Source organism: Haplochromis burtoni, unplaced genomic scaffold (genome assembly GCF_018398535.1).
Source record: "Haplochromis burtoni strain Fernald_Lab_line unplaced genomic scaffold, NCSU_Asbu1 Contig_221, whole genome shotgun sequence".
Classification (NCBI taxonomy): Eukaryota; Metazoa; Chordata; class Actinopteri; order Cichliformes; family Cichlidae; genus Haplochromis; species Haplochromis burtoni.
Genome location: NW_024582582.1, coordinates 642835 through 658310, shown reverse-complemented (window position 1 = coordinate 658310; position 15476 = coordinate 642835). Strand labels below are relative to the sequence as shown.

General features: G+C 40.6%; 1 protein-coding gene across 4 annotated transcripts in view; it reads right to left on the bottom strand.

Moving 5' to 3' along the window:
* The window catches only part of lhfpl4a (LHFPL tetraspan subfamily member 4a), a 30880-nt gene extending 19190 nt beyond the window's left edge, over window positions 1-11690 (bottom strand). For 2 of the 4 annotated variants that reach the window (XM_042226638.1, XM_005938600.3), the window contains exon 1: window positions 10429-11687. In XM_042226638.1, coding sequence (XP_042082572.1) covers window positions 10429-10834 — 406 coding nt within the window. In that variant the 5' untranslated portion in view covers window positions 10835-11687. Of the gene's footprint in view, window positions 1-10428 lie in introns of all 4 variants that reach the window. The other 2 variants (XM_042226637.1, XM_005938599.3) reach the window with 2 other exon arrangements.
* Between the last annotated feature and the right edge of the window lie 3786 nt (window positions 11691-15476).

Below are 15476 nucleotides of genomic sequence, written 5' to 3'. Positions count from 1 at the left end.
AAAGGCCACAGAATCTGAATCATCATCAATTCTGGGATCAAGCTGTATTTCCTAAAGAAGGAGAAATGTGTGCAGCAAAATGATGACGATTTTCTACCACTCAGCTACGTCACGCACAGTAGACTGTGGCAGTATTGGATCTGGGTCTAGTCCAGATTAAAGCTCCAGCCATCTGAGCCCAACAATGAATAACAATTCTTTTCATACAAAGTGATAATGAACTGCCCCTGCTCTGCACAGACATGTGTTAATCTTTAGTTTATCACTAAAGTTCATTGTAAGTTTCCACTTATTTATTCAGCTTTTTCTTTCTCCTGCCTTTCTTCTAAATCAGCGGTCCCCAACCCCCGGGCCTCGGACCGGTACCGGTCCGTGAGTCGTTTGGTACTGGGCCACGAGAGTTGAGGCTCAGGTGTGAAATGTATAGTTTTCAGGGTTTTTAAATCGGTTTTCAGCGTTATTTTGTCATCGTTTTTAACTCGGTTAACTCTGTTTTTCATGTGTGTTATGAATAAATCTTCTTTTTTTCGGTACCGGTACTAGTTTTATTTTGTTGTATTTATCCGCGACACCTTAAAGGCCGGACCGTGAAAATATTATCGGGCATAAAAGATTGGGGACCGCTGTTCTAAATGATTGTAAGTTTCATACATGCAGTACAGGTTAAAAGTACGAGTAGATGAGAGGCCATGGTTGAGAAGAGAAACAAACAACAAAAAAAAAAAAAAAAAAAAAAAGAGGGTGGAGGGATGCTGCTGGGTGGAAAATGAGGCCAACTACACAAAAGACAGAGACATAAAGACAAGGTGGTGATGAGGATGGAAAGATTTGGAAGAGGGGAGAAGGAGGTGGTGAAAGGGCAGCAAGTGGCAACAGAGCACATGATGACCATTGTTTTCGATGTGAGGATGAAAGAATGGGATCCAAGGAATACACAGCGGCAGTATACGCACTGTCAGCCAAAACACGGCAAACAGCCAGGGCAAACAGACGGAAATCCAACACTTCCTGTGGTGTGCCAGGGAGGACTATCCCATTTCCAGCTGCTTTTTAGAAAAGTCGTTGCTCATTGTGTGATTTATTCTAACATAATTTAAACTGATCGTATGAGACATGAATAAGAAAATCTTATGCTAGTGGGCAATTGGGCTTCTTTGGGACCAGTGGAACAAGAGAAATGCCTTTATGTATTTATTTATTTATTTTTTTTAAATAAAGAAAGTAAATTCACATTGATGTTATTTAATATGTGCTACATGCTAAAATAAAATCAGTCAGTCAGGAATATGCACTTAGTCAACTCCCTCCACTCCATAAATCCATTAATGGACACTACAACAGAAAAACACTATTTGGGTTCAGGTTGAGCAGGCTGTTCCAGCCGGTCCAATAGCCACTGTGCTGTTGAATTCCTCAAGTAGAACAAGATCCACCAGATGGGGCACATGGTGATGGGACACCAGGTGCCAAGAAGGCTGGGTACTCTGAACTTTCATTCAGTGTGTAAGTAAAGTTTGACACACCCATTCTCTAACCTGGAGGTACAGGGAAGTAACCCTTTCATTGACTGTCTTCTCGCCCTGTAGTCCTAACAGTAACCTCTCCTATGATAAGTGGACATCAGCTCAGTCCACTCTGTAAATCTAGTATCTTACAGCTTTTGTTGTAGCTTTGAACCTCTGGTGCCTCGGATACTGGAGTTTAAATGTTTATGAAGACAGAGCCACAATTAAATTTGAACTTTGTGGCGCTTTAGCCTGAAGAAACTTTCTGCTCAACCCAATGAAATGCTGTGTTTTTGTATGTAAAAAAAAAAGTACCTTGCTACCTGATGTAATAAGTTGGCATCCCATTCATTTAAATATATAACTATCTTTTGTTTGTTTGAACAGTGTCAGAATAGCAAGTGTCTTAAAATAGCCTCTTGCATTTGTATCCATCTTTACATAATATTTGGTGAGTTCAGTGTACTGTGTGTGCAGGCAGAGTAGAGCAGCTCACTCGCATATCGTTGTTTCCTAGAGCAAAGACCAGATTAGGATCAGCAGTCAGTCTCTCAGGTTGCTTCAGAAAACAAACAGTGAGGACTCATTAAAGTAAAATTTCTCATGCAATTTCAAACAAGATTTTGCATCATATGTTTTTGGTTCTTTTGCACTTGCAACTTAGTTGGCTTCAGTAACCGTACAAGCTATTTATGGACATTGAGGCTGTATCATTTTGTTTGACTAGAATGTCTTTGCTGTTATCACAAGATAATCATGCAAAATATTTGAATTTATCAAGAAATTTTAAAGATAAAGACCTACTTTATTGCCCCAGGAGGAAATCTGTCTTGTGCAAACACAGATCAAACACACGCAACAATACTCCACGGTCTCTAGTCCATTCATCTATTTTCTTCCGCTTATTTGGAGCTGGGTTGCAGCTGAACAGAAGCATAGGTCTCCCTCTCCCCCTCCTCTAGCTTATCTCCAACGAGGAGAAAGCTTCTCCAAAGGCTTCTCACTTTGAGTTAGTATGATGAGTTGGAGCGTTTGCAGCTCGGGGTAGAGCCACTACTCGTCCACATCCTCCACATCCTCGCTGGGGTTGATAAAGGTTTTCTTTTTAATTATGGGCACAATCAAACCTAGAAACAAATCATTACTAACTAAGCCAAGTTCTGCTTAGAAGGTAGCGCCCAAAACAATAACAACTATCTAGAAAGAGAGATTATTTAGTAATCTGTTCTTTGCATTTTGTCAAAGTAGACTAATTAGAAGCAAACAACTACAGAAAGCTGCAGGCATGGTAACATGATATTTTAGTCTTATCACGTGCTTGCTAGTTGGTGGATTGGGATGAGAAACAGAAAGAAAGTAGTTTTACATGTTAAAAAAAAATACTACTACTACTACTACTACTACTACTACTACTACTACTAATAATAATAATAATAATAATAACTATTTATAAAGCACTTTCAAACAAAGTGCTGAATGGCTATTTGAAGATAGAAAAGATGAATGAATAAAAACAATAAAAACTGATGAAACAAAAAGGAATAGCAATAACAACTAGTTAAAACTTTAGGCATAGAATTAAGACACATAGGACAGGGTGAACAAGTAGGTCTTTAACTTAGGTTTAAAACCCTCCAAAGATGGGGCATGAAAAGAAAAAGCATGCTGCGCAGTAGTCTTTCTTTCTGGCTTTAGAACGTTTTAGAAGGCCAGAGTCCTGAGATCGGAGAGCACGGGATGGAACACAGAGGTTTTTGCACCTCTATGTTCCATCCTGTGCTCTCCGATCTCAGGACAGAGAGATACAAAGGTGCCAAATCATTTAAAGCCTTGTAGGTGAGCAGCAGGACCTTAAAATCTGCTTGAATCTGACAAGGTAGCCAATGAAGAGAGTTCAGTACTGGGGTAATGTGCTCACATTTCTTTTTGGTTAAAATGCGAGCAGCTGGATTTTGCACTCTGTAAACCTCTAAAACCTTTCTGTGGTTAACTCAGAAAGAAGAGTGTTACAATAATCAATGCGTGAAGAGACAAATGCATGGACAAGAACCTCTGCAGCTCGTCTAATTTTAGCTATGTTCCTGAGGAGATAAAAGGCAGTCCTTCATGACTTGAAGGAGAGCACTGCGTCAAACCACACATCCCTGCAATTTATGACAGTCATCAATTTTCATGGAGAAATTTTGGGACAAGTACTGAAATTTTTTTGGTCCAATGTCTTATCAGCATTAAGAAGCAGTAAAATTATCAGATAACCAGCCTCTAACTGCAGATAGACAAGCTTCTAATTTAGACACGTCAGCACAGTTTTCTATGGTTAAAGGAACATATAGCTGCAGGTCATCGTAAGAGTGAAAGGTTACATTAAAAGAACGTAGAAGAGGCAGCAGATAGAGAGAAAACAGCAATGGGCCAAGTACAGAGCCCTGAGGGACCCCATGCCTCACAGCACAGGTCTCAGAGAGATCATTTTTAAAACTAACAGTCTGAGATCTCCCAGACAGGTGGGATCTCAGCCATGATAAAACATTTCCCGTAAGTCTGTTGAAATGTTCTAGCCTAGCCAATAAAATACAGTGATCCACAGTGTCAATCGCAGCAGTAATAAAACTAAGGTGCGATCATTGTCTGCATTTACCAACAGATCATTTATAACGTTGATTAAAGCTGTTTCTGTGGTGTTGTTGGGTCTCAAAGCAGGCTGAAATGGCTCAAACAGATTGTTTGTTGACAGATGGTCGGTGAGCTGCTTAAAAATAACTTTTTCAAAGACCTTAGACAAAAAAGATAGATGTGAGATAGGTCTATAGTTTGCAACTATGTCAACATCCAGTCCAGGCTTTTTAAATATCAGTACTAACGCAGCTGATTTCAAACAGGCAGGGAAAACTCAGGGATGTTTCTGCGGTTCACCTCAGTAACCACAGAGAGGGTGTGATTATTGCTTACAAAATGTTTTTACTGGACAAATACATGCAGTTCAGAGTTTCCTGCTCCCATGGCCAGGCTGTCAAAAAAACAAACAAACAAACAAAAAAACTCCTTCCAGCCTCGCACCTACTAAATACATGGGGAGAGACTAATTAGCAAATCCATGCCAAGTGTGCACTCTCCCCAACGGACACCACAACCTTCTTGCCCAACCGCTCCCTCCTAACACCAAGCCACAAACCATACCCCCTCATCCCTACATTTGTAGCACAAATGCAATTTCTTTCTTCTTTCTTTTTTAATAGTCCAAAGAGTCCTTCATGACCGCATCTGTCGGCCTATGTATCATCAATAGGGGGCTCATCTCAAGCCACACTTCATCACTGTCTTGCTGTCCTCATGTATGTATTCATCTTTTTCAGATTGTACCATCTGCATAAGACATGGTCAGAGAAAATGACGTATTACTGTATTCACATTGTATTTATCTGTAACCTGATGGATATTTATTATTTGGGTTACATAACTGCTTTAGTTTGCTGGTGTGTGGGAGTAAAAATATAACCAAAATTGCCACAATTAATAATTTGTCATTAGTGGGAGCACTATGGGCAGCAGACAGGACTTTAACAGTGTTAAACTGTGAAAAAAGGAATAATATAATGCGTCAGTCAAATATTTGTAAAGAAGACTAAAGCAGGAAACATCATCATTGTCAGTAACTGTGGTATCATAACTGAAACTGCTGCAGTAATTTTAGCTCACGCTTCCGTCTTTGACCCGTTTGATTGACTAACTGATGACTGACCGCTCCATTGCTCCAATAGCAAACGAGTTCCACAGACCAGTGTTTAATATCTTGTCCTTCGTAGGCCAACTATAGCTACACCCCACAATCACTACACAGATACTGATCAAGATGCCAGCATTCAAGTTGTGACCATTAGCACTTAATGTTAAAATGCAGTGATAACTCATTTTTTATTGTGATAATACAGGAATTTATCATGTGCCTTCTAAAAAGGTACTCAGCATTTTCACCAACACTAATGCACTCAGCACCAAGAGAGCTGAGTGCATTAAATGGCCTGTATTTGTATAGCGCTTTACTTGGTCCTAAGGACCCCAAAGCTCTTTACACTATACACAATCATCCACCCATTCACACACTGGTGATGGCAGCTACATTGTAGCCACAGCCACCCTGGGGCGCACTGAGAGGCGAGGCTGCCGGACACTGGCGCCACCGGGCCCTCTGACCACCACCAGTAGGCAACGGGTGAAGTATCTCGCCCAAGGACACAACGACAGAGACTGTCGGAGCCGGGGCTCGACCGGGGCAACCTTCCGATTACAAGGCGAACTGCCAACTCTTGAGCCACGATCGCCCCATTAGTGCACTTACACATTTTCACTGGCTTCCAGTCAGTCCTAGAGCAGTTTTTGAGTGCTGCTGTTAGTTTATGAATAACTTGATGGCTCAGGGCCAAAATATATTTATGATGTACATAAATAACAGTCAATTAGCCCTCAAGGAAGCAGTCCGATGGTAATGCTTCCAGGAAACAGCATTTTTCTGAATATACAGGAACTTCTTTTGTGATCTAGAACGCTCTTTTACCATTTGTAGATTTTAGTAAAACTCTCTGAATACATACAGGACCAAAGCAACTCCTGTTTTACCTACTGATGGAAAGATTGTCATGGTCCAATGTCCTAGAGTCAGAGTTTTGAAGTTTATATTCTTTTTACTGGATGTTCAATTTGGTTCCTACCTTGTTTGTTGTGTATATTTCATATTCCTTTGTATCTTGTGGCTTTAAGTCCTTCGTTATGTACATTTGTATTCCAGTTAAGGCCTCCACCCTTGTGTCTTTAAGTTTAAATGCATTAGAGTCTTGTCACTGTGTGGAGTAAAATTAGTTTCAGCTGTTTCCCTTATTGGACCTTTACATTAATAGTTTTTTCATCACCCTAAAACAAATGATTTGCTTTCAATCTGGCTCTTTGCCTTTGGGTCCTCGCACTTGCTACACCCGACAACTTATGACAGGTCTCCCCATCTCCTCTTTGTTGGTGTGGTCTTTTTGTGCTGTGAAGCATTTTGAGCAGGACCAGCCTCTCTGGGCTGCCACAGCTCTGCACTGTCCACAGCCAACTAAAGCCCTATTGCAGAGCTGCACCGCAGAGCTAATTAAACCATTATCTGCACGCTGCCCCAGAGTCTTCGGCTCAACTCCAGTCCCATCAGGATATCACAGACACATAGGAATATGCCCTTCATTTTCTGAAAGCAAGAGGAAAGAAACCTCTTCCACTAGCAAAGGTTAGAAGAGATGGAACAAACAACAATAAGTTTGAATGCTTTGTAAAATGCAAATAAATAAAATGCAATGAATTTATATTTTGGTCATACTAAAACATGGAGAATATATGTCAAAAAAGATAAAATGCAATAGATATTTTTTTAATTTGATGGAAGCAACAGGTCTCAAAAAAAGTGTTTTATTTTTTACTTCATCATCCACAAACTTGTTTTCACTTAGTGAAAGGTTTGAATTTCAGGCAGGCCAGTTCAGCATTGTCTTGCTGAAATATGAAGGCCTCTATATACAAATTATATAAAATTCAAATTTCGATTTGTCTGACTACAGAGTCGTTTTCCTACTTTTCCTCCGTTTATTTTAAACACTGTGGGCCAGAGACGATGGTAGCATTCCTGGATGTTTTGTTCACGTATAGCTTCTTCTTGCATGATAGAGCTTTAACCTGCATTTGTGGATGAAATGGTGAGCTGTGTTCACATACAATTGTCAGAATCATGCCTGTTGTTTACAATTTCATACTGAACATTATTCTCAAATTGTACCACAATTTGTTTATGCATTTCTCTTTTTTGCAGAACTTTTGCTCCGTGTACTTGTGAGAAACACTGCATCTCTAAAATGCTTTTTAAATAAAACAATTATCTGCAATATCTTCCTCCAGCTGTACCCGTTTTACACACTTTTGTTGTCCCGTCCCATGTTTTTTGAGACCTTTTGCTACCATTAAATTCAAAACAAGGTAATGTTTTTCTTAAAATGATAAAAAAAATTAACTTATTAAATAGAAGACCTTTCTGTGTCAGGAAAAAAAAATTGGGGTTTATGACTTGATTATTTGCAAATCACTGCATTCTGTTGTTATTTTACTAAATATCCCAACACATTTTTGGAACTGGGGTTGTAAAATAAGGACACAACAAACAAGATGTATATAGCCACTAGGATAAATAATTCAGCATGAACTAATTTCTTTTAAACAGAAGATCTGACTTTCCAGTGTAACATCCAGCTCTTGTAGTAATGACCACATTTAGTCAGATTGGGGTACTGGTGATGATTTGGGTTCACTGGTGTGATGTTGTCCTCGTTTTCTTTGTGGTTAACTTTAAGGAATTAATGAAGAAAAGCAATGTGCCGAAGTCCATGTAAGTCAAAAGAGAAAATGAGGTCAGACTAAGTCATTAACTTAAAGAAAAGTCGTAATAAATTAAAAAGAAGAACAAACCAAACTCACCTTATCTGCCGCTCCATGAGTGAGAGTGTGCAGTCCTTATGTAATGTGTGCCAACTTGGCACAAGGAGCAAAGAAACTTAGGAACCAATCAGCAATGAAAAAAAAGATGAGAGGAAATGAGGTGGTGAAGTGTGGGTGGGGGCTACAAGGCAACAGGGCTGACTGCTGCATCAACACAAATACAGTGACTATTGACAAAGATGAGTATGTCCTTTACCACGGTGGACCTTTAGTATATGTTGCAGTTAATAAATTATCATGAGCAGGATATATCATTTCTTATGGCTAAGCAAGCTCTTCAAAGTCACACTGTTTAAACGGCACCAACAGAAATGTCTTTGAAGCTGTGTGAATATTTCGTTTCCAAGAAGAAACTGTTTCCATAGTTTTATCCTGCTTTTTTGTGGATCCAGGTAGTGCTGGAAAACAGTCTATGCTTACAAAAGGTCCCAAGTCCATTGCAATATATAGCCCTGGCTCCAGCTCCCAAATAGGATGAATAACTGAGCCAGCAATATCTCCTCCCAGTTAATGTCAGTGCTTCCAGACCAATTCACAAACATACTCTTCCCCAAACACACACACCACACTAGACTCCATGTTTTCATAAAAAACACACACATGCATAGAAATTCAGACTTTTAAAAACTAAGGTGAGGAGTTCTGAAATAATGATGCAATCATGCAACAAGAGTATCAACAAAAGCCAGACCTTCAACACAACTATCACCGCTATCAACACTCACTGAATTTTTAAACCCATTTGAGACCAGTTTCAGGTGCATCACGTCTAGTTAATTAGTGTTTTTTATGATTAGGAATCTTCTAGGGGATTCTTGATGTTACTGAGCATGTGGGACACACTTGTAGACGCCACCTGAAGTGACACAATCTGTTCAACAATCTGTGATGGGAGAGCCTTTTAAAGCTCACACAAAGAGTTGTAACCGAGATACCTCTGGGTCTAATCTGGCTCCTTTTGGAAGTTGACACTTGGTTATAGTTTAGTGAATGTTGAATGGGCTAAGTATGGCTAAATAGTCATGAGCAAGGCTCAAGAGAGATTATTGTTGTCTGGGCCACATTTGGCTAAAATGCCACAACACACCCAGCATCTGGTGGACATGAGAGGAAGTCAATCAGCCAACGTCAATGGCCAAAGCCAAATGTGGCCCATAACAAACTGCAGATCAAATTTAGGCCAGACTTGGTATCAAGTGTTTCACATACAGCAATGCTGTGACTCAACAAAGCACCACTCCAAGCCAGATCATAGGCTGTATATAAATGTCATACTTTCCATTTGGAGCCTCAGCGCTCGAGTATTGGCCACTATCATGTTTTTTTGTTTGGGACCAGAATTGAACATATTTGGATGAAGGAGTGGGGTTCTAACTTTATCATATAAAGCTAGGATCTTTAAACAGCTGATACTTCTATACTAGAATTTTATTCACAAAACCTGAAGCACAAACTTCTAGGATGATCTGAACCACACACCATTAATTAATTAATAAAGCATATATCAATCAAAGCAGCCATGACCTTAACTCCAGTATTTAAATAGATGAAAATTATTAGGAAATTAGGAAAGTGAATATTATCCATCGAGTCCTAAACTGTGCTTTTAAAACCAGGCTGCAAAAATGGTTTTTAAAGCATTTTTAAAAATAGGAGTCAATACGCACACAATCGCTTTTGGAGGCAGCTTCAAGTGCCAATTAGAAGAACTGTAGTTTTTGGCCCTCTGCTTCATTTTCCAATCCTGGAGGTCACAGAAAAAATGATCAGCCTGACAAAACTGAAAAGCTTCATCAGCTTAATGTGAAGAAGAAAAAACACTTTGCACTGCACTCAGCACTGATGGAAAGACTCCGTGTAACCCTCTCAAGTCAGCTGTATGTTTGTTCTGGTTTTGTATATATGAATGAATGAATGAATGAATGAATGAATGAATGAATGTAGTGAAGATATATTATTGAAATGCATGATTTGTAGATCACACATAATGTTGGCTAATCTTGTAGATATAACCAACATAGAAGCTGTGATCTTTGATTCAATGCTGCTGAAGGCATTTCATTATCATAATTCCATATAATTACACTGACACATTATTTTAACAAGCCTTATATAAAACAGGATGATAGGGTTCTTGGGGAAAGACCCAATAATAGCCAAAGGCTAAGATAAAGAAATTATTTTAACTCTGAAGGGATGATCTCTATTCTATGTGACCTCCCCCAAGCGTTCATCCTGCTGCTCTCATTCTGTTGAGGACCTGGTGACACTTTTTGACAACGACACAAAGTGTGGGTAACACAAGAGGACCCCGTTCTCCTCAAGCTGCCCCTACCCCACGCCAAAAAGCCTGGGAAGACTCAAATTCCCCCTCTACCTCAAAACACACCGAAGTGTCTTCCATCCATACCGCATAGCAGCTGCATCCAGGCGCAGATCTTGTAGACCGTGGCAGTGTTGCAGAAGAAGAAGAGGGCGAAGCTGCCGATGCAGGTGATGATGAGCACCATGGACATCAGCACGAAGAATGAGGCCGCCTTAAAGGCTCCTGACGGGATGGAGCCGAATTCGGAGAAGCTGCCCTGGCACGAGAATTCCCGGTCGGAGTTTCCGTTACCCACGCAGTAGTGGAACAAACCGAAGTAGCCGGCTTGAGGTGTGTTGACGCTGTCGCCAATCCAATAAGGCTGGAAGAACACCACCACGTTAATGATGGCCAAGCAGATGGTGAATATGGCCCACAGGACCCCGATGGCCCTGGAGTTGCGCATATAGTTGTCATGGTAGATTTTGGAGGCTTCTTGCGAAGGCAGCATTTTTCTTTCCCACCCCCCAAACCCTCCTCACCCACCGTACACAACAGCGCGCCAACCTGCTATTTCTTCTTTTCTCGAACTAACTTCTTAATCCGCAAGTACAAAGGATGAAAATAAATTTCTATTCTATTGAAAATCTCGGGAACAATTGTGCCCGCATACAGTGTCCGTTCCCTTCTCCATCCAGATCCTGCTTTTTTTTCTCTCTCTTTTTGTTTTAGTCTCACATCCACACGCCCCACTCCTCCTTCCGTTTTCCTTAGCTCTGATCAGTCACTCAGTCAGCGGTGAAGCGTGATTCGGCTAACGGGAAAAGGCTACCTCTTCTCCGCTTTTCTCAGTGTGTAGAGAGCGGACGGCCGAGCTCACAGAGCGAAACGCTTCGGCCACGGATGCGCATCATTTCAGCGCTTCTCGGGCTCCTCGTATCCGCTCTGCTGCGCATCCAGACCAGGATGTTCGAGCAAAAATAACACAATTAAACTAAAATAAAAACGCTTCAAAACGATGCGTGACAGCAGTAACTTTCACCGAGCTGATGAGGAAGCTTTCTGAACATCAGCAGAGATCCAGAAGAAATACAGAAAGACACTCGTGCAGCTTCTGACATGCTGCACGAAGAAAACTCGCCAGAACACAAAGAAACCCTTACACCCCAAGTGTACGCTGATGGACAAATCAGTGCTCCAACACCGCTGCACACACTGACAACCTCATGACTGTGGTTTTGGATATTCACTTCCTCTCCTCGCTCCCTCGTCTCTCTGCTCTCTCTCTCTACAGCCAAAAGCACACACGCATCACTAATCAAATAAGTGCTGACATTAATAAAGGGCACAAGATGTAAACATTTCTTACAGCGAAGAAAGACATTTGCAGCTCTCTGCTGTAACCAGCTCTGCCCAGGAACTTTCCTACAAACAAAGCTAGATTGCCAACCCAGCAGATCGAGGCTCTCGAGAGTGTGATGTTTCTCGTGGTTTCATTCAAAATCTGAAAATTAACTCATATATCAATTAACAGAAAATGAAGATCTCCATTAATGTTCCAGACCCGTTTAATCTATTGAAGAAGACTTCCCCTCCTGATAGAAGCAAAAGCAATCATTTTAAACATGACCACTTATTTTGATAGTTCAAAGGACACCAGGACAGAAATGCTTGACTATAATCACCAGTCACATCTGATTAAAAGTGACTTAAGGATTTGCTGTTTACCACAAAACAATGGTTTTAAACTCCTTTTCTTTTTCTCTAGAAATAATACTTACCACTAGACTTGTACTACAGAACTCTCCACTAGATTTTGACTTGGGGTTCTATGAGTTTCGTAGATTCTCCTTATATGACATCTCTGATCCCACTTCCCTTAGTTTACCACCAAAACCAGCTAAGCCAATTTTTATGCCAGAATTTCACCCCACTGATGAAAATGTCATTGTCAAAAGGAATGACTACCAGTCTAGACTTAATAAAGAATATTCAGTGTGTTGACACATCCAAGCTACCTAAACTGGGTTTAAGGTTTTAATGTTCTCTTTCCCAGTTTTATCTACTGCACCTACTAGAGGAATGAAATGTAGCCAATATAAAGGTTGTATTTTGGTAGTGGCCATAATAACAGAGCTGGTAGTTTTCATCTTGTGTGTGAGTGATCATTGCAGATCATGGTCCCTGTGGGAACTACTCCAGTACTTATACAGAGATATGACAGCTGTGCAAAAATACAGTCACCAAATTTAACAGGTTCATATTTGAACTCAAACTTACGGCTGGCTTAAAAAGGAACTGGTGTGAGTGTCCAAGCTGATAGAACAGAGACAAATAGGCATTTAAAAAAAAAAAAAAGTTTATTGGTTTTCGAGAGAGAGAGAGAGAGAGAGAGAGAGAGAGAGAGAGAAGTACAGCTGGGAGTGATTAACGTGACGAGACAAGGGAGGCAAACTGAAAACACTCACATAAGACGCAGACCTTCACAATAAAACAGGGAACATACACGCAATGACACAACACACAGACTTCACACAGACTGGGGAACACAGAACATAGGAACATAAAACGTGAACAGGGAATGTACAAGAACCCCAAAATAACCAAAACCACAGAATAATAATAACATAAACTCCGGATCCTGACAACATGACTGTTCAAACTAGCTATCCAAGATGCAACAGAGTGGTAAAAACAAATAACTGAATTGCAAAATACAAAATTTACCAACACTGTTACCAAATGTCTTGATGCATGCTCAATCATGGAAATCCCAAAAGTTGTTTTTGTTCATCTGGGAGAAACGTTTCGTCACTCATCCAAGTGAGTGATGTGAGTGACCGTTGACCACTGATCATTGATCAATGGTCTTTGATCAATGGCCATGAGTACCATTCACAGAGAGTTGGGGAATGGCTGCAATCACAGCATTGTAAGATGGTGAAAGATACACTCTCATGCCCCCTCCTCGATTCAGAGATGGTCTTTCCCTTTTCTTGATTCCCCGCCAGCGTTCCTCCCTCTCCAGGATGTGTACATCCTCATTATTGAAAGAGTGTCCACTGGCCTGTAGGTGTGAATAGACATCTAAACGCTACGTCCAGATGAACAGAATCAGCTTTTTGGGAGTGTTACCAAATGGATGTTTGTGGATTCCACCACTGACGCAAAGGTTATGTGGACATTAATGACTGTCAGAGTTAACTTTCAGCTTGGAGGAGACAGTGATCACAACTGAGTGTTTCAAGGTTTATTTACAAGTGGTAAGAAAAAGAGAGAAGGGCACTACAGGTGAACTCAGGTGGTGTTTGTGGAGAAGGGGCAACTGTTAGACGTGGCTGGACTGATTCAGAGAATTGCAACAGCTGAGAGAGTTGGCAAACTGTGTTCTTACTTGTGGTGCAGGTGAACAATGGAGAGCAGGCAGGGGCGTTATGTGGCAGGTAGAGCCTTGAATCCACAGGGAGTGTTGGACTGTGAGAGTGATGAAAGTGTATTTCTAGTTGTGAACTCTTGAATCCTTAAGAGAACACAGGTTGATTTTCTAAAGGGTGGGAATCAGACTTCAGGCAAGGAACTGGGAGACTGGGTTACAAGAGAAAGCACAAAAAAACTCTAGACTTGAGAGAGCCAAGTTACCACCACTGTGGACAAACCAACTGTGAGAGAATGGAAGATATACAGCCACAATGTATATATGTACACAGCATGTGTGAAAGTCAAGCCCAGAAAGTGCAGCTTGTACCAAGGGTGGAACATGGACCTGCCCAGCTCTCCACCTTAAAGAATAGAGAAAACACAGATGAACTCCACACCTGGCCAGATGCTGATAGACTGGGACAAACTGGTATTAATGGTATAACTTAAATTTCTTCATAATATGACTTTAGATAATAAGGTTTGACTAGTTTATTAATTTTATTAAGCAGAACATTAAATAGAGCATAAGGAAAACTGTTGATTAAAACATGGCTCATGCAGTGTATGAAAGTCGGCCGATTACATTTGCCTTCATATCTGCACATCAAGTGGTCATTGCCTGTCTGGCTAAAACTGACTGCTGGATTTGACTTTTACAATCTTCCACATAGATTAATGTCACCACAGTATCATGTCCCCTGGAGAACAAAGCAGTTCTAAGACTAAAGAGACAGATCGTGCCAACGTAACTGCCATGAGGATTCAGGTATAAGATAAACTACACAGACTGTGTCAGCTCAGCTGGGTTCAATTCTTAATTCCAGGAATGTCTTTTGAAGTGCATTCTTCATGCTGTCTGTTGCAAGAACTGCTGTTCAGAAATGGGTGCATTCAGTCATGCTCTGAAAAGGCACCCCAACTTCACCCCGTGAAGTATAAATGCCCTGTCCTACTCTGCATACTGTCTGTGTGCAAAAGAACTTGTATACAACATTTAGTTCCACCACAGGAAACTGTGAAGTCTAAACAATGTCACTTAAATTATGTTCTTTTAGTCAGTGTCATTTGGGTAGAAACAACCTCTGACCATGGTAGGCTAGTGCTTCTTATCTCTGCTGCAGGCTACAAACTCCAAGATACATAAGTCACTATCAGCACAACAAATCCTACTTAATCAATGGAGGATGAGAAACAATCTGGGTAACATAGACTCCAAGATGTGACTAGAACAGAAATGTATGGTATCATTAAAGAAAATATCTCAAAGCACTTTGATCATGTTAGCATTTGGGCTCCTACCATACTTCTTCTTCTTTTTACAGTCTGTACCCTATTTGGATAAGAAAGCCACAGACTAAGTTTTCTGGTAATTCAAGGGGGCTTGACTGTAGGGTTTAAACATAAATACATTATTTTTAAGCCACGTTATTTGTCAGATGAATATATTTGTGCTCCAAAAGGCACCAATGCAGTTGAGAAGTATAGTTCTATAACTTGAATTAGCAGAGGTGAGGCTGAGCAGGCAGCTACAATCAGTGTGGCAATGCCCCTTTAAGCTTTATCAGTAATAAATGTAGTAAAGGGCAATCTATTGGAATTAACTTGCTTTGGCAGCTAGCTCAAGTGGACATTAAAGGGGACACACACACACACACACACACACACACACACACACACACACACACACACACACACACACACACACACACACACACACACACACCAAAAATACA